The 20,774-nt window shown below is 41.1% G+C and overlaps 3 protein-coding genes across 6 annotated transcripts in view; 1 reads left to right on the plus strand and 2 right to left on the minus strand.

The window, feature by feature from the left end:
* LOC108873063 (plakophilin-4) overlaps nucleotides 1–11,517 on the minus strand; it is a 39,109-nt gene extending 27,592 nt beyond the window's left edge. For 2 of the 4 annotated variants that reach the window (XM_018661128.2, XM_018661125.2), the window contains exons 1-2: nucleotides 10,822–11,515; nucleotides 9,802–9,987 (exon numbers count right to left, since the gene is read on the minus strand). In XM_018661128.2, the coding sequence (XP_018516644.1) occupies nucleotides 9,802–9,927 (126 nt within the window). In that variant the 5' untranslated portion in view covers nucleotides 9,928–9,987; nucleotides 10,822–11,515. Of the gene's footprint in view, nucleotides 1–9,801; nucleotides 9,988–10,821 lie in introns of all 4 variants that reach the window. The other 2 variants (XR_001959338.2, XM_018661127.2) reach the window with 2 other exon arrangements.
* Nucleotides 689–3,386, plus strand: LOC108873091 (serine/threonine-protein kinase pim-1). Its single transcript, XM_018661214.2, has 8 exons — nucleotides 689–977; nucleotides 1,180–1,584; nucleotides 1,670–1,764; nucleotides 1,866–1,913; nucleotides 2,006–2,224; nucleotides 2,316–2,496; nucleotides 2,589–2,762; nucleotides 2,855–3,386. The coding sequence occupies exons 1-8, from the start codon at nucleotides 926–928 to the stop codon at nucleotides 2,944–2,946; spliced, it is 1,266 nt and encodes a 421-aa protein (XP_018516730.1). The 5' UTR covers nucleotides 689–925; the 3' UTR covers nucleotides 2,947–3,386.
* A 915-nt stretch (nucleotides 11,518–12,432) lies between the features above and the next one.
* On the minus strand, nucleotides 12,433–20,315 carry lg7_2h7orf57 (linkage group 7_2 C7orf57 homolog). The gene is made up of 8 exons (XM_018661238.2): nucleotides 20,158–20,315; nucleotides 19,110–19,157; nucleotides 18,566–18,739; nucleotides 17,701–17,788; nucleotides 17,123–17,252; nucleotides 16,330–16,394; nucleotides 15,962–16,062; nucleotides 12,433–15,646 (listed from the first exon to the last, which is right to left on the minus strand). The coding sequence occupies exons 2-8, from the start codon at nucleotides 19,150–19,152 to the stop codon at nucleotides 15,588–15,590; spliced, it is 660 nt and encodes a 219-aa protein (XP_018516754.1). The 5' UTR covers nucleotides 19,153–19,157; nucleotides 20,158–20,315; the 3' UTR covers nucleotides 12,433–15,587.
* Between the last annotated feature and the right edge of the window lie 459 nt (nucleotides 20,316–20,774).

Below are 20,774 nucleotides of genomic sequence, written 5' to 3' on the forward strand. Positions count from 1 at the left end.
CTAGGAACCACAGCTGGTGTCATCATGGAGGTCCACTGGAGAATTAGCTGTCTGCAAATAATGTCTAAATATAAAACAACCCGGCTGGAAAACACACAGCCTCCCAGGAAACCCTGTTGTGAAGTACTTCAGGAAATGTCCTGAATTGAAGCGAAAGGTCTGATAAGGTCGATTTGTTTACTGTGACACAGTCTTGTCGATAGGTTCTACTTTAAATGTCACTTCAAGAAAAAACTCCAGTTGTCATCATGAGTTTTGAGCACAGTTATAAAACTATTTTACATCTGCCTGTGAATGATATATAAACAGCTAACAAAGGCTTTATAACACACAAGAATTTGTTCATGTGTGTAATGTGATGACATGGCATGAAACAAATATAAATGCCATATTTCCATAATATTTTTCTCCAATTGTTTTAATGACAACCAACTAGAAAATGCATGCAGCTGATTATCTCCACAAATCAGCTCGTAATATTCACATAACAGTACTGGCATAGCCAGATATTGCTGTCTGGACCAGGCCTGACCAATAGCAGCACTGCTATCCCTAAAACACTTTTAGATCAACATGATAAATTCATTAAAAAGAGTCAACCAGGTGACTGAGAATGAGCTGGGATCAAGAACTGTACAGTTTGTTTGTATTTTCTGACTCATTTGTTGTGGCCTACTGTTGTTTGTGTATTTCACATGTAGAATTTATCTTTAAACACTAATTTGCATATTCCAGAACACTTCAGTGTGATATAACTAATATCAATAACGAAGAACCGTCACGTATCAGCACATTCCGTGTTCCGCTCCGTGTTAATTTAGAAATAACTGGGGAAACTCACTCAAAAACACAAGTGTAGGATTGACATTCACAGGTAAGTAGTTAGTGATAGTTTTCAGGTTTAAAACTTGACCTGAGCATCACCATGAACAAAGATACCGTGAAGAAAACTCGCCATGCTGCGGCCCTTCAGAGAGGTAAGTGAGAAATCCAGACAAAAACCTGTAGTCACTCGTGTTAATCATCTTATCAGGTCATGGGCACTATTTCAGCTTGTACTTTGAGACACACTTCTGAGCCCTTATTCTCATCTTGACGATGATTTAAAAATGACATTTTCATACGGTTAGTGACTACAGTTCACAACAAATCGATCCATTGTGTTTTTCGTGTTTGTAGATCACAGTAGCAGCATGATACAACAAAGTGCATCGCCTGCAAAGGACAGAAAGACACTGAGACCTAAAAGAGAAGTCAGCCCTGAGCAGAAGACCAGAGGAAAAAGGACAAGGGTCTCTGAGATGGCTGAACCCTCTAACAGCTCAGAGGATGGCAGGGTGAGAGCTGTTAAGAGGAAAGTCATAGAGGACAGAGAGGATCCATCAAAGAAGCTGACAAAGAAGAGGAGGGGATCTGTAGAGAGAAGAAGCAACCCAGTAGAAGGCTGCAGCACAACTGTGGGGGATGTGACCAACAGAGGTGGGAAGAGGAAGGTCGCTGAAGACGGAGAAGGACCAAGACAAAAGAAGAAGAGGACCCAGGAACCAAAGGAGACCAAGAAAGCCTCAGTAGAGGCCCGACAAGGTGAGTAAAAAGTGATCAATAGAGAGTAATAAAAATAACTGATGTTCCTTACAACTATATTAAAACAAAACTTGTGTCTGTTTAGCTCAATTTCACACCAAATACAAGGAGCAAAATCAACTCGGCGAAGGAGGCTGTGGATCTGTGTTTGCTGGATACCGCACGTCTGATAATTTACCAGTAAGACTCACACACACACATTCTCATATATACACAAACACACACACATACACACAATAGGTTTGAAAGTTGCAAATGCACCTTGTATTTGTGTCTTGCAGGTAGCAATCAAACACATACCACGAGACAAAGTATTCTGCAGACAAGTGGTAAGTAACCAACACCAGCTACTGATGACCTTTACTGTATGTGTTATAGATTAATTATATTCATCACTCTCCACTTTGTCGTGATGTTTCAGGACCAAAATGGGAGGCAGCTCTCCGTGGAGGTGGCTGTCATGCAAAAACTCACAGCTGGAACAACTGGATCAGTGGGGGCATCAGCACCTGTGTCCCTACTGGACTGGTACGACCTGGGCCAGGAGCTGATCCTGGTGATGGAAAGACCAGTCCCCTCTGAAGATCTCCTCAAGTACACTGAGTTCAACGGAGGCACCCTACAGGAGGAGGAGGCTAAGGTAAGCTTGTCAGGATCCTTGTCAGCCAGGAAAAATGTCAAACGTCCGCCACGATGAGTTCCTCATCACTCTCTTTCTGTCTATCTCCCAGACTATACTGAAACAACTAGTGGACGCAGCAAAAGAACTACAGGACCAGGGCATCTTTCATCGTGACATCAAGGTAGAGAACATCCTGATCGAGATCGGATCAAATTCCCCACGTGTGCGACTCATTGACTTTGGACTGAGTTGCTTTGCCAAGAAGGGATCATTTTTTCGCACATTTTACGGTAAGTTGTCTGATTTACCAATCTGTGACTTTTCACATTTAAACATCTCATCCTCATCCTCACTCTCTTATCATTATGTCTGTGTATTCTAGGCACCTCTGCTCACATCCCTCCGGAGTGGTACAGTCGCTGTACCTACAAGGCCGGCCCCACCACAGTGTGGCAGCTGGGGGTCGTCCTGTTCGAAATCCTCCACAACAAAGCACCATTTGAGACCAACAAGTTCCTCGGCAACAAATTGAAAATCAACAGAAAACTGTCCAAAGGTAAGGACATCACACTGATACACAACCCTGTCAGCACACACACATTCTGGTGGAGCACCAGAGTCATGTTTCTTCTCAATCTTTGTGTCCAGACTGCCAGGATTTTTTGCGGATGTGCCTGACCAAAGTCCCTGAGCAGCGCCCCACCCTGGAAGAGCTCCAGCGTCACCCATGGCTCCGATAAAGCACACATCCGTATGGTGTTTAATTAATGTCAAAACCAGTGCACATGAAAACATTAATACAAAAAACTGTATCCTCAAGTAGAAAAGCATCCTCACACGCCACAACCCAAACGGTCGAGGCAGACGGCCACCCATGAGTCCGGGTCTGCTCAAGGTTTCTGCCTGTTAAAGGGAAGTTTTTCCTTGCCACTGTCGCCAAGTGCATGCTCATGGGGAACTGTTGGGTCTGTGATACTGTAATTTCACTTTTCCACTTGGGGATACAGGGCACAGGTTTTGACATTAATTAAGCACTGGTAGGTAAATGTAACATAGTTCTAGAGTTCTATTTTTTTAATTATTATATTTTTATATTTATTATATTTTTATATTTATAGTTATATTTCTATTCATATATATTATTCTTTCATTCAGCATTTTAAACCTAATAAAAAATGTGTTCACATTACACACGTCACTGAGAATTTTTTTCTTACCTGACCCCATCTATCTATCTATCTATCTATCTATCTATCTATCTATCTATCTATCTATCTATCTATCTATCTATCTATCTATCTATCTATTCCATGTTTTCTAGTACAGTATGGCAAAAGTCCTTCTGATCATAATCCCTTAAAAACTACAAAAGACACTTAAATCCACGCTGGCAGCTTTTCATCTGTTTATGTCTCTTGATAAAAGCTCTTTTGTATTTGGGTCAGCTCTGGCCATGTGATGCATGGAGCCTTGACAGTCTCTTTAGTCAGATGGTGTACAGTGATTTAGTTAATGGTCTCATCCTGTTGGTTGTTTGCTTGTGTCTCATCCACTATGGACTGAAGAAGTCTGCACGCTACAGTAGCAGCTGACGGCCAAATAACAAAGTAAACTGGCCTGATTTCAGAGGCAACAAGCCTGCCTCTGAAATTAACATGATGCTTTTTTAAAAAAAACAAAAAAAAACATGAATTCAGAAATAGTTTGACACCTCAAGAAGCATGCCAGACACATATAAACACTGTACTGTCTATACAATATCGCTTTAGCTCAGACTGCATGAAACTTTAATGACTCCCAGGAGGAAATTGGGTACACAGAGCTAATTTTGCAGAGTTAATAAGTGTTGATTTTTCTGCAGCAATTATTCCAAGTTAATTGGAGAGATGTTTGTCCGCTTGTAGGGCTGATATGGCTCTGAGGCGGCTGCACCAAAGTATCACAAAATGTTAAATTAATTGTGCATTTGCAGAAAAAGACTTGCAGCCAAGAATTTTGAGTCCAGATTAATATACAAGATTATAGCTGTTTGAATGGTTTGGACATTACTCCAAGATTGCTCAAGTCTAGAGCTGCAATTATTAAATAAAAAAATTAATCAGCAACTATTCTGATACTAAAATTGTCATTTTTTTTCAAGCAAAAATGTGATGGTTCCAGCCTCTCAAATGTGAGGCTTTGCTGTTTTTTTATTGCCGTATATGATATTAAATTAAATATTTGGGGGCTTTGGACAGTTGGTTTGAACAAGCATTCATGATTAATCAGTTAATTATGAAAAAATATGATTAATTGATAATATAAATAATCATTAGCTTCAGCCCTACAGGTGGATATGTGGAGTAAATGTATTGAAAGAATTAAAAACCTAAAAATATCACAATAAGATCTGTAGATCTGGAAACTTAACAACACCAGTCAGTTACTGAACTAACTGGCTTGAACTACATGAACAACAAGACCTCAAGTATAAAGTAATCACACAACACCGTGCTTAAACGTGCTGCATACTCTCACAGCGTCACTGCTGACTCTGCCCTCCTCTGCTCCTGCATCTCCTTACATCACTTCAGAGCAGCACAGAGACAGGACAAGGAACACACAGCCCTCCTTGTTTCAGCCTCGCTACATTACGGCACACCTCAGGGGACAAACGGAGCCACATCGGCGCCCTACGCTCGCCGCCTCATGATGTCTGGAAACATGCCTAGCCCTGCCAGGCTGATGCGAAGTCGTGCCAGGCGATGTCTCGTACCAGCTGGAGGCTACCGGACAATTCGCCGTGGCTTATTGTGAGCCGTCACAAAGTGTTTTTCTGTTTCTTATCGAATGACACCAACCACAGACCTCTGCATCTTATTCCTTCTTGCCGTGTCTAATCATAGCCCGGCAGTTTGGTTTATCCAGACTGCATCTGTGATAGCCGTGAAATGTTCGGCCTAGTTCTGCTGCTGCGACATATTGCTGCTCTCGCTATAACTCGCCATCTTAAAAGGGAGAATTCACTCTTAAAGACTTTTTTTAAAAAGGCAGCTCAGGCCCATTCTGCTGCTCTGACAAACATCTCTCATACTCACATGGATACCACACTGTCAGTGACGTAATGAGACACGTCTGACTCAGCAGGAGATTTATCAGCTGCATTAATTGCGAATGTCTTCTATTTAGTTCTAGGGCACCATTTTGTTCCAAAGTTCAACAATCATACACGGGGAAATTATCAGAGGAAAAGCACAGTTACCAGTTGCTACACCCGCAGTAGCCTCAATAGATCACAATGCTGTGCATCCTGCTTTTGTTTTTCCATCTCTCTTGCTCTCTCCACCTACACATATAACCCATAGATGGATTAAAACACTTTCAGTCTCTTTATACGCCCAAACACCCACCTTTGATGGAGAGCAACAAGTTTTGCTCGTTCTCCAGGGGCTGTCAGAAGGCATTCTGGGAGAAAGAGGAAGTTGCTAACTAGATGAGGCAGGTGGAGGCAAAGAGGGTTCACTCAGAGAGTAAATAACACCTGGAAATGCGATGAACAACACAGACTGATAAGATCTGAAACATTATCCCAGGGTGGATGTTCACTGTGGATCAAGAGAAATCAGCTTCTTCTTTCACCACAGTGACTGTGCTGCAGACCAGTAACGTGACAGGCAACCTCGGGCATCTGTGATCCCGAGTCAACAAGGCAGGCTGCAACAACAGGCCATCATACGCTCTGCCTTTCCAAAAATATGACAGAGAGCATGCATTCGAATTCAGGCAGATGTCAAACAGCAACAGTTCTGTGCCTCAGATATCATCAGGGGCAGGGCAGTGCCGTGCAGTGACATAACTGGATTGACAGAGCTGCTTTAACCCACAGATTCAGACCGTGACCCTGCAAGCTCATATGAAGCGAACCTTTTGTAGGAAAAGCGGCCGCACGGGACGGCCAGTCATCCGCATCGAGATCAGCCGCTCGGTAAATTTGCCTTGACGACACGTGTGGTGTTTCTGGCTCTAATCGTTGAAATCAATCCAAGGGTGGAGAGCGCTGACGTGGCCCAGTTGTTGTTGTTTTATTGAGCACCCCCCCTCAACACACACACACACACCTCCTGGGAAGGGTTTCGCTGAGCATGCATGTTCTTTTTCAGCAGCACCATGCGTCACATTCATACAGTGGGACCCTGCTTTCACACCTGGGAGATGCCCTGCACAACGACTACTGTCCTAACCTAACAAATCAGATGAATATCTGATAACATTTTGGCAGACATGATCCCCTGTATTTTATAAATAATGGAAGATGAAGTTGCACTGTGTTTCTGAACAAGATAAAAAACAGATCTGCATGAGAATTACTGTGATGTTACTTGTTGTTACATTTGGAGAAATGTGGCAGAGAAAATAAAAACTCCATTTTAAGGGGGGGGGTTATGTGCCAGACTATCTCTAGGATAAGAGCAGGGACTTCCTGGAGTCATCACAGGTTGTCTACTGTAGCATCTGTTAAATCCAAGCAATCATCTTTGTGCTAAGCTAAGCTAATTGCTTGCTGCAGCCTTAGATTGAAGAGATAGATATAAGACTGATATCAATCTTCCCATCTAACTCCCCACACAAATCAAATTATTATTTTTCCAAAATGTCAAACTCTTGTCAAACGTTCACTTGACGGGTACTTGAGCCCAACTGGAAGAAAAACAAGTTTTGCTGCTTATTTAATGTTGATAAAGATAAGTGGTTGAGGAGTCTTTGCACCTTTTAGGGGGAAGCTGCTGAGCAAGAATGAATAGTTGTAGCTGAAGGGTAAATTTCAATGTCAACCCAAACTATCATAGAATCTTAAAATACAATGCTTTGGCGTGGTAAAAGCTGATATTATGACAGCCCTGTGAACTGTTGAGATCTGATATCAGGGACATATTTCAGTCTTGATTTCACAGAATGATGCAGATAGCAGCGACAGACATCTCATCTTTCATTTTAGAGCAACGTTGCTGCAGGCTGTTGTCTCAACATCTAATCAATCTCGCCATGTTTGCTAGAGAAGTGACAAAATTAAACTGTGCACTGACACTGTGTAGGTTTTAGGTTTCTGAGTTGCCACTTCTCCAGCTCTGGTATTTCCCTGCTCGCGTCTATCACTCTCCTACTTTTAATGGGCTAAATGAGAGCAAAGTGGAAAAGCATCAGGGCCTGAACACAATGGAAGGCAAAAACTGATGTGCTCCATTTAGCACGTCTAATTTGACATTTCTGTGGAAGAACTGCAGGCGGTAGATTTGACGCTTCAGCAGCGCTGCCGCCTGCATTCCAACACAGAGAAAGGTAAAGCAACTTGATTATATTTTCTGGTAGCAGCCTGTTCAACAGTCTGAGACAAGCTACACAATACAATGTTTGCTTTCTGGCAACTTCCAAGTTAAGAATGCAGTCATAATGCATTGTATGTGCTTTGTTAGCTGTTAACCATCCACCTTGAAGGTGACATGAGCCAGCTGGACTAAATACGCTGAATGTGATCTCAACAACTCAAGGTGTAAACAACCTTACAGAGGTGAAATGCATGCAAAGCAAGTCTTGTTGTAGCTCTTCTGAATATGGATCTGTCATTCAGACCAGGCTTATTGGATCATCTTTCATTGTCTCAACCAGTACCGTAAGTAATATGTCCACAACAACACCCGCTAATAACTTTTGCAGCAAAGTAACAACACAACTTCTGCTTTTGTAAACACACATCAATTGAAGCAACTAAAAAATGAAAAGCTGTCATTTATCTGCGACAAACATTAAATTCATCAAGCATCCATTACTATGATTTTATGTCCTCTTTATGAATGCTGACTATACAATTTAGCACAAATGCAACATCAATTTCCATTACAACCTTGAGCCTTTTCATCACAAAGGCATCACAGACAGCCACTGTGGAGATAAATCAACACGTATCTTTGACACATGCAACTCCTGCACTGCAACACACTGCGCCTGCAGGAAAATGATGCAGCAGTCACAGATTCTCTTGTGTGAAATGAATGAGTTTCCAGCAGCAAGCAGAGCTTTTGAGGCATTAAGTATGATGGAGGGGTGACAGAGCTGCTTCCACCGCGTCCAACAAAAACCAAAGAAACATCAAGGAAGTTGAAACAGCCCTTTCCTTAACTTCGACATCAGTTAAGACTTCAGAGGAATCCGCAGCCCACATTTTTGTCTGTTAGCTCCAAAGAAATTGCAGATTAAAAGTAAGAGCAGATTCTCTTTTCTTGGACATCATAAGCCTTTAAATAGCAGTGTGCCTGATTCAGAGGCACACACCAGGGGACTAAGTTGAGAACATGGCCACTGTCCAGGCATAATTAAGAGCAGGGGAACAGACAGACTCCCATGTTGACGGGATAGAAAGAAGAATAAAAATAACAGCGGGGATGGGAGACAGACGTAGAGGCTCTGCTCTCGCTGCAGCTGCAAGTGTCTCTACTGTGATTTCCCTCCATTCACATGAAGCACAGATCTGTTTTTCAGTGAGTGTCGATAGTGAAAAGTTAGTGGCGGGAAAACGGATCTCGGGCTGTCAGTTTATATCAACGTTCTGCACTCACATCAAAATGTGTCAGTGTTTCTGAGACATTAATTAAACTTTACATCATGTAACCAGAGACAACTGACAGAACTGGCTGAGCAGCAAGAGCCATGACAACAAAAAGACTAAAATACAGGGAGAAAAGTAAAAAACCAAGAGTAGAATATTTAGAGAGACGCTTCAGTTTAGTCAGACTCAGAAGACAGAAACTGTAACTGAAATGTGTGATAAACAAGCAAAGAAAACAAGAACAAACTCACACTTTTATAGCACCTGCTGTCAGTTCATATAAAGCTCTACTCACACAGGATAAACATTACCTGGTGACTTCATGTGATTCGTAATAATTGGAGAAGCTGTGTCTTTTCTTGTCCACAACCTTTAAAATAAAAATTCCTGTGTGAGTAACACCTCAGTGCTTTTTTAAACGGATTTTCTATCACTTTTTCTCCTTTTCAGGGGCAAAAATTATGCAAGTCCTGGTGGAAATTCCTAATGAGAGTTTTAATTGAATTTTGGGTGCAAATTCAGGAGGCTCAGCATGCAGACCCATTACTTTTCAGTCTCATCTGGAGATAATCCACGGATTTGCTCAGTAAATTTGGATGAATCACAGACTTCTAAAAGCAGGGGCAGGGCCAGGAGTGGAACACCAACCCCCCCTGAAATCTGACTGGCCATTATAACTACCACAGTTTCCTGGACTGGCCCACTGGGTCTACGCCAAGGGGCCCCTGGATCATGAAATGCATGAAGTGACTGTCAACATTTGTTGTTGGAAAGCCAATCAAACGCAACTGACCACAAACACACACAAAACAGCCACATGCAAAATGACTGCAGAGACACCGCAAACATGGATTACGTTCTGGAGAAGATTAGATCATTCACCCAAAGAAGATATGAGCTCTAGAAAAATGCAGGAAGGTTCTCAGCCACGGAGCCAGAAGCACAGATCAAAGCGAACAACCTGAGTGAGTAAATGACCATAAGGTGGGAAGACAAAACTCTCCAGCCTCTTTACCTGCTCTTTGACAGAAGCCAGGAGGTTGTTGGTGGTGGTGGTGCTGGCATCCGGCAGGAGGCCACGATCACTCGGCCCCTCTCTGACCGCCATGGGCCCTTCCCCCTCTGCGTCCCCCTCCTCCATCGCCTCCACCTCCCCGATATAGTCCAGAGCCGGCTGGCTGCTGAGGCGCCCTCTCTGACCCTGCAGAAGGACTACAAGTCAGTCAGGATGTGGACAAGGAGGAGAAACAAAGAGCAGAAAATCAGTCGTACCCTGGGGTGCCCCTGAGTGTGTCAAAGTGTGAGTTTACAGGGACCATATTGTGTTTTAGCTACTATGATAATCCTGCAGGGATTCACTTTGACCTTAAGCCGTGTGCTATTCTGTTTTTTAAAGCTCTCTAATATCCCTGTAGGGACTCATAGTGAATCCATGGTGACCTTACCATTTCACTGTAATACTCCTATGGGGGCTCAGAGTGTGACTGTGGCTTTTCATGCACCTGTACTATCATCTTCTGTAGGGATTCATAACGAGGCTCAATAATAAGATTACAGTGCCTTGCCTTATATATGTATTTAATCTCCTATGGTTTATGAGGCTATCACGTGTGGATCGAAGCCTTCACTGATGCATATCAGTGCACATTTCCCCATGAAAACAGTTGCAATAGTTTTAAAGGTTATGCATTGCATTTGCAGCTTTGCATGCACGCTGCACAGGAGGCATTTAACAGCATGTCACGTTCAGGATTTTTCTTTTCTACATTGCAGCCTGAGCGATCTGTGATGAGCCTCCATCATATGTTACACGCAGCCTGTCTGTCAAACGTGCACATCAATCACCCAACCACCATCCGGCAGCCAAGGACGAGGTCACACCGACTCACCGGACCGGAGACCGGAGAGCGCGGTTGCACTCAAACCGAGCCCACCACCACCCCACCACCACCATCCCAACTGCCTGGTTCACACAAGCCGAGCTGCCCGCCCGCCCGCCCGCCTGCAACCGGCTGCGGCTGTCAGTGCGACTCACCGGCCAGATGTTGCTGTTAGAAGCAGGCCACAGCTGGCTCGATCCGTCCTGTTACGCATCCATCCTCCTCCTACAGGCGACCGTGACAGCTACTACATTTCCCACGCGACAAATAAACAAAACAAACAGCAAACAGTTCCGTGCACGACCACACACTCCTCGTGCAATATATTCTAACTGAGAGTATTTTCTCTTTTTTTTTTATCCGGTGTGAGGTTTCAATGCACCCATCTACCCCTGTCGTCCGCGCGGCACCCAACCACCCGCCCACCAACCAACCCGCCCAGCCACTATTACCGATCAGCGGCGTGACGTCACCATGCGGCTATGGATTATTTTCCGATACAGGAATCGATCAACCGCCGTTGCACCGTTGCATGCGTGGCCGTCGGAGGCTGCAGAAGCCGCGTTCAGTGAGATGCAGCTCCGTGCAAACAAGAAGCTGCTGGAGAGGAAGGATGCAGCCTGCAGCCGCTACCGTGCGTGTGTGCGCGCGCGCGCGTGCTTTCTCGCTTACATACACTGCTGAAGGCCTGATTGGTCTTTATGGGATTCCCAAAAGAAAATGTAACAGTAAAGTTCAGTGAGTGCCTCAGTATAAATTATGGAAGCCCAGTTAGAAATTATGAGTCAGAATTTTAGATCCCAAAGTAAACATTACAGCTAAGATCATTAAATGAATTTTTAAAAACTTGTTTTGAAACTTTATACTTTACTTCTTTTAGAGATTTTATGTATTTCTTTTTTTATTTTGTAAAGCACTCTGAGTTGCAGTTGGATATTATAAAGCTGCTACAGAAATGAATGAATTTATTACTCTAGTTTTTGACAGTAATTCTCATTATAGGCTGCTGAAACAAAAGAAAAAACTGCAGTTATGAAATGCTTAAACATTAGTTAATGACAAACACACCTAAAACATTTGAATGGTCCTTAAAATGACTAGTTCACCCAAATTACAACAATGTCCTGCTTACTGAGACTTCAGCTGTCAACAGTTTTCATAGAGTACATTTCTTTGGCAGAGAGTAGCTCTATTAAAAACTGTTGACAGTAAACAGGACATTGTTTCTGGAAAGAATAGTTTATTATTTCTTTTTCAATGCTGTGAACACCACATATTACATTCTTAAAGGTTACGACAGAAATCACAGAAACTGACATATCAGAACTTAAAAATAAAAAAGCAAAACCAAACCTGTCATGAAGAGTTAACGTACCTCCATTTCTGTTCAGTTTCAAATGCCTTTGAAGCTCTAATCTGATTTGTTTTAACTGTAAAAACCGTCAGATTTAGAGAACAAAAGAAGAGGAAATGCTTTGAAAACGGCTTTTCACATCAGTGCATTTAGTCTGATTGAACGTAAATATGGTAATTAGAAAAATCACATTACTTTGAACGTTGTTAACAAAAATAAGCTGATTATAGGGTGATATGAGTATGATATGTCTGTACGCTGTGTTAAAAATCATCGTTTTTCTGCCTGCATTCAGGAATCTGAACTGAAATAAAAGAAACTTGAAACTGCGGTCTAGAAAGTACAATTTCCATTACGACTGTTTTAGCTGTGCCAACATGTTAAAGAAGCTTTTAAAAAATAACAGTACACGTTTACATGCACATGCCCATTTATTTAAATGATAGTTAAGAGTCTGTGTGCAGTCATCAAGATAAGCAGGGTCTTACATTGAGTTGTGTCAGGTGGATTTCTCCTCACTACAAACATTTGAGGGGTCTTCAGTTTGAAAGCTGCCTTCTTCAATTTCCCCTGGTACATTTGAACTAATACCACTTGCAGATAAAAAGCGGCAGGGTACGGGGGTGGGGGTGTACACGTGACAAGACGTCAGGGGAGGACTTTGCAAAGTTAAGCCACTAAAGGTTCCCACTACTGGTTTGTGAACCGATGACGCCACCAACTCACAGAGAGAGGAGGAAGAAACTCAACACTGTAAATACTGTACCTGAATATTTAACAGTTCAGAGAAATAAACCCGTTCTTCGAAGCAAACAATATCAAAAGATGATACATTCGCCATTCCTTGTACTGCAAAGTAAAACCCTGTGTCACGAAAACACAGGAAAGCGTCTAAGTTTGGAACAACACTTGACACTTTTTTTATACCACAAACAGATCAATTATGCATCACTGTTTAAACATACTGCGTTGAGAAAAGTGACAACTGGACAGTTGTGTTGAACATGACACATCTCCTGTAAGAGTTTTTAATAAATTCTGTTACTGCTGCATCACTTTGAGATGAAGGTGACTAATGAGTTGGATTTCTTGGGACAAACTCAGAGCTTAAATCTTGCTCTTAGACCCAAATACATCATTCCCATCCTATTCATTTCTGAGAGCATTTTATTCACCAGACAAATGTTCCTGTGGGATTAGGGTTTTACTGTCACAGTCAGGTTCACAGCTATGGCTAAAAAATTATAACTGTTAAATGGCTCAAGGCCAAACTGTCAATCAAACGTCAAAGAAATCCATTACTTTTTTTTTGGTTGATATCCTGACAGTCTGACTAATGTTGCAACCACATAAGCAAGCAGGAGAGGAAGACATGGAGACGTTTCTATTGGCTGCTGTGGTTTGTGATCATTAAGGCCAACTCTGAGAGCACTCTGCAACACAGCAGCGCTCCAAATTAAACTTAAATAAAGTTAAAGGGTTGAACCTTTGCTCTCATACTGGGCAAAGTATTAATGTGTAATAATAAACCAAAAGGGACAATATCATATCTTTATATCACATCATTTTCAGCACTTGTTTAACAATAATTCCTAATAATATAATTACTTATATTAAAGAAAACTGGATCTGGATTATTAGAAAACAGATTAATGGATTAAACTTAACTGACAATGAGCTTTGTACTGCAGTGACAGTGTTTGCTACAGTTTTTAATGGTGCTGACTGAAACTACTGAAGAAGGGGCTGAGTTCAAGTTTACAAGTGCAGAGCGTCTCCTTCAAAACATTTCAAAAAAACAGCAGAGAAAATATTTAAGACTTCTGTAAATGAAATGCAAGACATTTTAGATACACTCTAAATCAAACTGCATGCTTTGCTTTTTAAGACTTTTAAAAAGATTTTTTATGATACTGTGATATTTCATCTGAAGTACAACATATAATCCACAATGTGGTAGTTTCAGCCTATTTGCCTTGGATCTGAACATCTGTTACACCAATTTCCTCTCTGCCTTTGCTTTTGCATTTATCTGGGATGCACACAAACACATAAATCTGGCGTTAATTTTGTTTGCAATCATCACCAATTCTCTCTCTTTTTTGTTTCCATCTCAGTTTTTTTTTTATACGCAAAAATGATGCAGCAGTAACCGTTTCTCTAATGTGAACAGAATAAACTCCCATGTCATGAGATGGAGGGTTTGGTGTGACCAGGCTGTGCACTAACACTAATTTCTTCCTACTAGTGTCTACTAAGTCAAAACACTGCATGAGCAGGGAAAAACTGCTTGGTTGGCATGTTCAGAACTCACTTTTTAAAAACTCGTCTGCTTTAATCTTCACAGGGAATTACACTGGAATTGACTTTGAGGTTGTCACTCTGCAGGAGGTGGCCTCTTCCCTACAATTTCCCCGAATGTTTTATCTGTTGTTGTAGGTTATTAGGCTGAGGCAGAATGCAAGGCTTTAACATGCAGAATACACCAAAATTCTCTTCTATCATTAGCAAGCTTCTGACATATCTGGACCGGCATCAAACACTTGGCACTGTTGATTTACTGATGAGCTTCCTAATTAATGAGCAGTGATGAGAAAATTGAATTTGCAGCACCTGTTCTTCTGGAAACTACCGAATGTCACGTTAGTTTATTGAGTGTTTGAGTTTTTTAGGTGGGACATTTTTCTTCCGAACAAGCTTTTATTCTGGTGACTGGACTAAAAGCCTTCATAAAAATGCAGGCTGCACAGTAAAATGATGCTAAGTGACTGCATGTTTCTCTATTTCATGGACTCAAAACAACAGAACTGTGTGTGGAACACACAAGAAGCCTTTTGCAGAGCAACAACCTCGAAATCATTTTTGGCCCCTTTTAACCAAACAAACCATGGCGGCTGTGGCCATCAGTATGCACTTTGGCATGTGGTCACAGCTGCAGGGTTGCTGTCTCAACGAATGATCATATCCGCCCCCGCAGCCGCAAAAAACACACAAACCTCTAACATCCCTTCAGAGAGCAGGAGCCCTTGATCAAAACAAATACTGTTTCACGTCACTGGAACCACAATTCATTAGCACGAACACTTTTAAAAATTCACTAACTCGATCTTCATACAACCGGGGAGGGAAACTAACACCAGCCACCAGCCAAACGCAGGTAAATTTAAGATTTAGCAGATGAGGCTGTCTCTTGTTTTGAGTTCTACATGAGTTCAAACTAGCTGGTAAAACGACAAACACAAAAGTTAGTTAGTGTTAGTTTCCGGCCCCGTGCAACAACTCGTCTTTCAAATCGAGGAACGACGACACAGAAATAACGAAAAATACCGAGAGCACCGACACGTCTACTCAACAAAATCCGCGTGGATCCTTTTTACAAATTAAAGCAAATAAATAGAGAAGACAGTACCTTTTGCATAAACATGAGTACAAAACCTAAGAGTCAGTGGATGTACAATAAATGCAAGTGAATCTGAAAGGGGAGGAGTGGTGTGTTCGTGGATTTGTGACACCATGAACCAGTGTTAGAACGACCCCCCTTTCCCTCCAGATGATAACCTGTGCGCACTACTCCAGATCGTCCACGTCCTCCGTCGCAATGGTGCTGGTCTGTTCTGAGGTCACACCTAGAAGACAAAATATAAACATTTAAAGCAATAGGAAGAATACAGGAGATCTATTTATCTACTACTATTACCTCAGTAGGCTGTTGTCATGTCTCAGCTTTAAAGAACACCTTTCTGTTAAACTAAAGAAATCAGTGTATTTTCAAGAGGTTAAAACATGATTTCAAGTTCTGTGAAAAAGCTTGAAATCTGAAATACTTTGACAACTGATCTGTGCACAAAGGGATTACCAAGCGCACAGTTCCAAAAACAGAAGCTGCAGCCTACGGCACTGTGCATCTTAATCTGAACCCATAACCAATCCCTGTGTCGTACTTGAGGCATCGTCGTCATTAGGAGACTTCTTCTGGTCCTCCACGTAACCATGACTCAGCAGCTTGGACATGCTGACTGGAGGAGCCTTCTTATCATAAGACCTGAAGACAGGACACAGCACCACCATTATGATTTCACACACACTGTTCATTAATTTGAGGCTCAGATATCTCACAAAACCCTTCACTGAATTAATTTTAATAAACCTGTGTTTGTTTCTTTCTTTATAAATCAAGAAGTGACAATGAAAAGTGCTGCATTTTATTTTAGGTGCCTAAATATTAAACAGAAAAATGCAAATTAAGTAGAGATATGTAATATCTGGTTGCAAATTGTTCAAAGGTGAACAATAAAGAGATTTTACTCACGTTCTCTTGTATTTGTGGGTTAGGGACAGACCCTCCAACTGACTGGCAGCACCATCAGGAGACATCTGTGGGAAAGAAAAGTTACCAACACTCCTGGTTACATGTTGCCCTGAATCACAGTTACAATCTGAACTGATTCCAAATCCATATTACGATTATACAACTGATGAAAATGTGGATAACTGAGCCACTTTACCATCAAATATGCAGGTTAAATAAAAAGTGATTTGGACGATACAGTGGAAGATGAAGTAATGGAAGAAAACTCTGGGTGAAATCAGTCATGCAGTGAAAAAGATTGAAGAAACTGGCATGAACAAAAACCAACCTGAACCCAACAAGCCACAGAAAACAATATAAATTTCTGTGCTCTCACTTTGCTTGAGTGAACTTAGACATTTTCCTACAAAATAAAGCTCATTTAATCCTACGTGTTGAAGCACAATCTCAAGAAATATTTTACATTTTGAAAGCTTTCTCTGCAGGGTAACAGTCTTAAGACTAACGTGAAATATAGAGGAAAGAAACTTTGTGTCTTAAATGAATTTATTGTTTTATTAAGTCACTCTGTACTTACCTGAAACTTTTTATCAATATTTTTTCAAAATGATCAGACAGCCAAAGCACCAGCAGAAAATTAAACCCAAATGAATTCTAACCAAAATGCGGATGCAACAATGGAGCAAAATCATGTGAAAATAAAAGTGAAGGTGATGGTAAAAATTGAAAAAATAAAAGATGGAAGGTATCGGCATGGCGTTCATGTTGGGGGTGACTAGTTTGTTCCATTCACCTTATCTTTATCATGGGAAAAACTATCAGTCTCTCTCTCCCAGTGCGAACCGTTATCAGTGCCAAACGGTGCAGCCAGAGGCTGGCTGCCATACTTCATCTGGCTGTTGGGAGACGTTGCTTTGCTTCCACTGTAAGCAGAAAACCACGGTGACATATGTTGTGAAATTACTGCTCGCCACTCATCACATAGTGGGACATTTTGGGTGTTCAGTGTTGGGTGTTTTGTCAGTGCTCTACGCTGCACTCAGGAGCATCAACAAGCATTTTTACAAGTCGTGTTTCATCTTAAATCTCAAACTGTGCTGATGAAGACGTGAAAGCAGCTCGTCAGGTATTCAAATTTTCTTTAATGACACCTAATTTTTATTGAACAGTCATACTTTACTAACGCTGAAGTCCATCTCCATCTACACTGACACTATAAAGTCCATCTATATAATGAAGAAAACAGGCTCCAGTTTGAAAACAGTGAAGTGAGTGTGTGGTCGGAAACTGACATTAAACTCTTCATTTCAATGTGTATAACACTGCATCCTCATCATGTCAGATTTTGTATTTGAGTGTCTAACTTCTTACCCCTTTGACTCGTCACCTCCAAACCAGTTGGGTGGATTGTAGGGTTTCCTTGGTTTATCATCAGCATCAACATCATGACTCAACAGCCCTGCAGGTGGGGGATTAAATATAATAAGACTTGTGCATGTACTTGTGAAGAAAAACAACCCTTTTTAGAGACATCTGTGTTTCCCTATAGGGACATATAGCCTGTCTGTGCTCGTTTAGCTCTGATTAGGATGTTGTTGCCTTGTGCATGGAAATTGGCAATTTTTCTAATGATGTCTGGCACCGTCTGCCTCAATAGGACAGTAAGGGACAACAGAGCAAAACCATTAAGAGAAATTGAGATTTAGGAGAAATAATTTGCCACTAATTATTACTGTTGCTGAAGTAGTAAATTACATAATAAGTCTGTGCAAAATAAAACAAGCTATTTTAAAGTTTGTACCTTGCAGATTAGCATAAAACATTCATGTGGAACTCGACATTGAACTTTTCAGTGCAGGAAACTTGGTTTGCACAACAAAATGACTGTTTTTCCCCTGGTAACTGAAGTCTGTGATGTTGCGGGTTCAATAAACAAAAGGGGCTTTTACATTTTCCCAAAATGCATAAAAAAACAGTTTGGAATAGAATCCTCTCTTTCATGTTGTGGACCAGTAGGCTACTTCTTCAAGATTTGCATTTCAAAGAGCTGAGTCGCATGTGTCAACATCAAACAACAAATCAGCTGGGATGGTTTTTATATTTAAAATGTGATGACTTCCACTGTTTCTGACTCTCTAAAGTCATCTCTTCAGCCGGAGGGCAGCAACAGTCTGACAGGTCTTAGTACAAATGATAACACTAAAACAACTAATTCAAAGTTCAAAGTATCCTGTACCTTTGTGTCCTCCCTGCTTTGCGAGCTTGACGTAGTCAGAGTCTGTCTCAAATATCCCAACTCGCCGTCCACTGATCCTCTCCACTGGAGTGCTTTCATCAGCGGTCTGGGAAAGACCAGGGATCTGGGAGGTCGGTCCAGTCACACCGCTGGTCACAACCCCGGGCTTTATGCCTGCAATGAACTGAGAATTACATCCGCTTGCTTTGCTAGTGTGTGTGGCTCCATTTGTGAGCAATGTAATGGCTGCTCTGCATTTAACCCTATGTGCAAAGCCACAGGGAACTGTTTAGCCTGCAAGCTGGAAACTCTCTTACCATGAGCTATACTCGCTCATTTTATTGCTGTAGTTTGTAATTTAATAAATTTCAGCTATTAAAGTCTTACTTTTAAAGATGCTGACTAGCTTCAGGTGTATTACAGGGAATGGAGCCAACATGTATAAATGCATGAAAATACTTTTGTCAATCTTTGCATGCTGTCTCTAAATGACCTTTACGACCATTGATTATTCAGTAAAATGCCATCAGGCCTCAAGACTTACCTCCAGGCTTGGTCCTTCGATGGTTGGGGACAGCGGTGCTCATTTCAGCTGCAAACACAATACAATCTGATTATCAAATAGAGTAAATGATAGGTTGTAAGCACACATTTCTAAAATACAGACCTAACTCTGAGGCAACAGTTCTTGTTGTCAAACGTGAGATATATATATATATATATATATATTTTTTTTTTTTTAACAAGTATGACTCTAAATAAGCGAGTAATACGTTTTTTTATTCAAATTATCATAAATCAAAGACAGAACACTTGTTGCATAAAACAAATTTTTAAAAAAATAACTTTCAGAATGTCGAACCCGTCGTTTTTGTAACCCATCACCTTCCACCAGAATGGACGGAGGGGGGCAGAAGATTAAAATAAGAAACAATAATAATATTTTATATATGTTATGTGAGCCGAATTTACCAAAAAGACCAAAAACATTAGTAAGTGATAGAAAAATCACGTTAAACGTAGTGTATCGTTAACTAACATCAACGTCACCTTTAAGCATTCATTTTTCTAATGGAGTTTGGCCTTATGTTTCTCCATATTAAACACAGCGGCCTGTCTGCGCTCTTTTATCGACAAAGTAGAAATGAAGAGGCTATTAAAACAATTAAGCAAGTCTTGTTCGTGTAAGAGTAACAAACAACACGGTATATTAGCTAACAACTGCAGCTATCACCCAGAAAACAAGCCAGTAGCTAATATTTGTGCACATTTGATAAACAGTAAGCCCACTTGGCAGGGGGTTTATGCATGCCGACAAGTGTAAAATTACAGTTTATCTGTATACATAATGTCTATCTATTTATACAAGCACATACTGGTAAGAAGCACACTATAAGCATCCCTTTCTAGTGTTTTCGATGGCATAGTTTTGCTTAGCAATGTAGCTAACAAAGCGATGCTAATTCAGTTAGCCGCCTAGCTAGCTGCCGCAGAAGCTTTCCAGCGGTAACCTTTTTCTGAGCTGCAATAAAGATACTTTTCAGGTGAACGGCTAACTATACAACTCGCAGAAAATCAGACGCGTATCTTACATTATCTGTTATTTTTCTTTTGTTGTAATTAGGGAGTGGGATGTTGCAATTAAATGCCGTTAGCTTCTCTTTAATCTGCAGGCAGGGACGGACGCACACACTTCCTGTAGTACCTGCTGCCGACATCCGGTAGGTTAACCAAAGATCGTCTATGCACAAAGATGCTTGACGTAAGACGTAAATTTGTAGGCGTGTTGGAGCGTCTCTATTCTCCACACGATTACTCACAGTCAAGGGTAGAGGGTAGCTCTTGAAATTGGACAGAGTGAGAGCTCATTCTGATATTCACGCTTTCATTACATGTGGAGACGATCTTTGGGCCCATGGTGCAAAAATTGAACGGGGGTATTTACTCAAATACAAATTTAAGATATTTGTATATTATTTGATTAAATCAATTTTCAAAAAGCTGCTGCTTTATACTTCTAGTATTGTACTGATTATTCTTACTTTTACTTAAATTACATTTTAAATACATCAAATCATCAAATAGAAAGATAGACATCAGTGGGTTTTTTCACAGCCCAACAACCCAAAATGTTATTGACGACTTAAAATTGACCTCAAAAGTACAGGTAAATTAATGAAGCCATTATTTACAACTTCTGCATGTGTAA

This window comes from Lates calcarifer, linkage group LG7_2 (assembly GCF_001640805.2).
Source record: "Lates calcarifer isolate ASB-BC8 linkage group LG7_2, TLL_Latcal_v3, whole genome shotgun sequence".
NCBI classification, from domain to species: domain Eukaryota; kingdom Metazoa; phylum Chordata; class Actinopteri; family Centropomidae; genus Lates; species Lates calcarifer.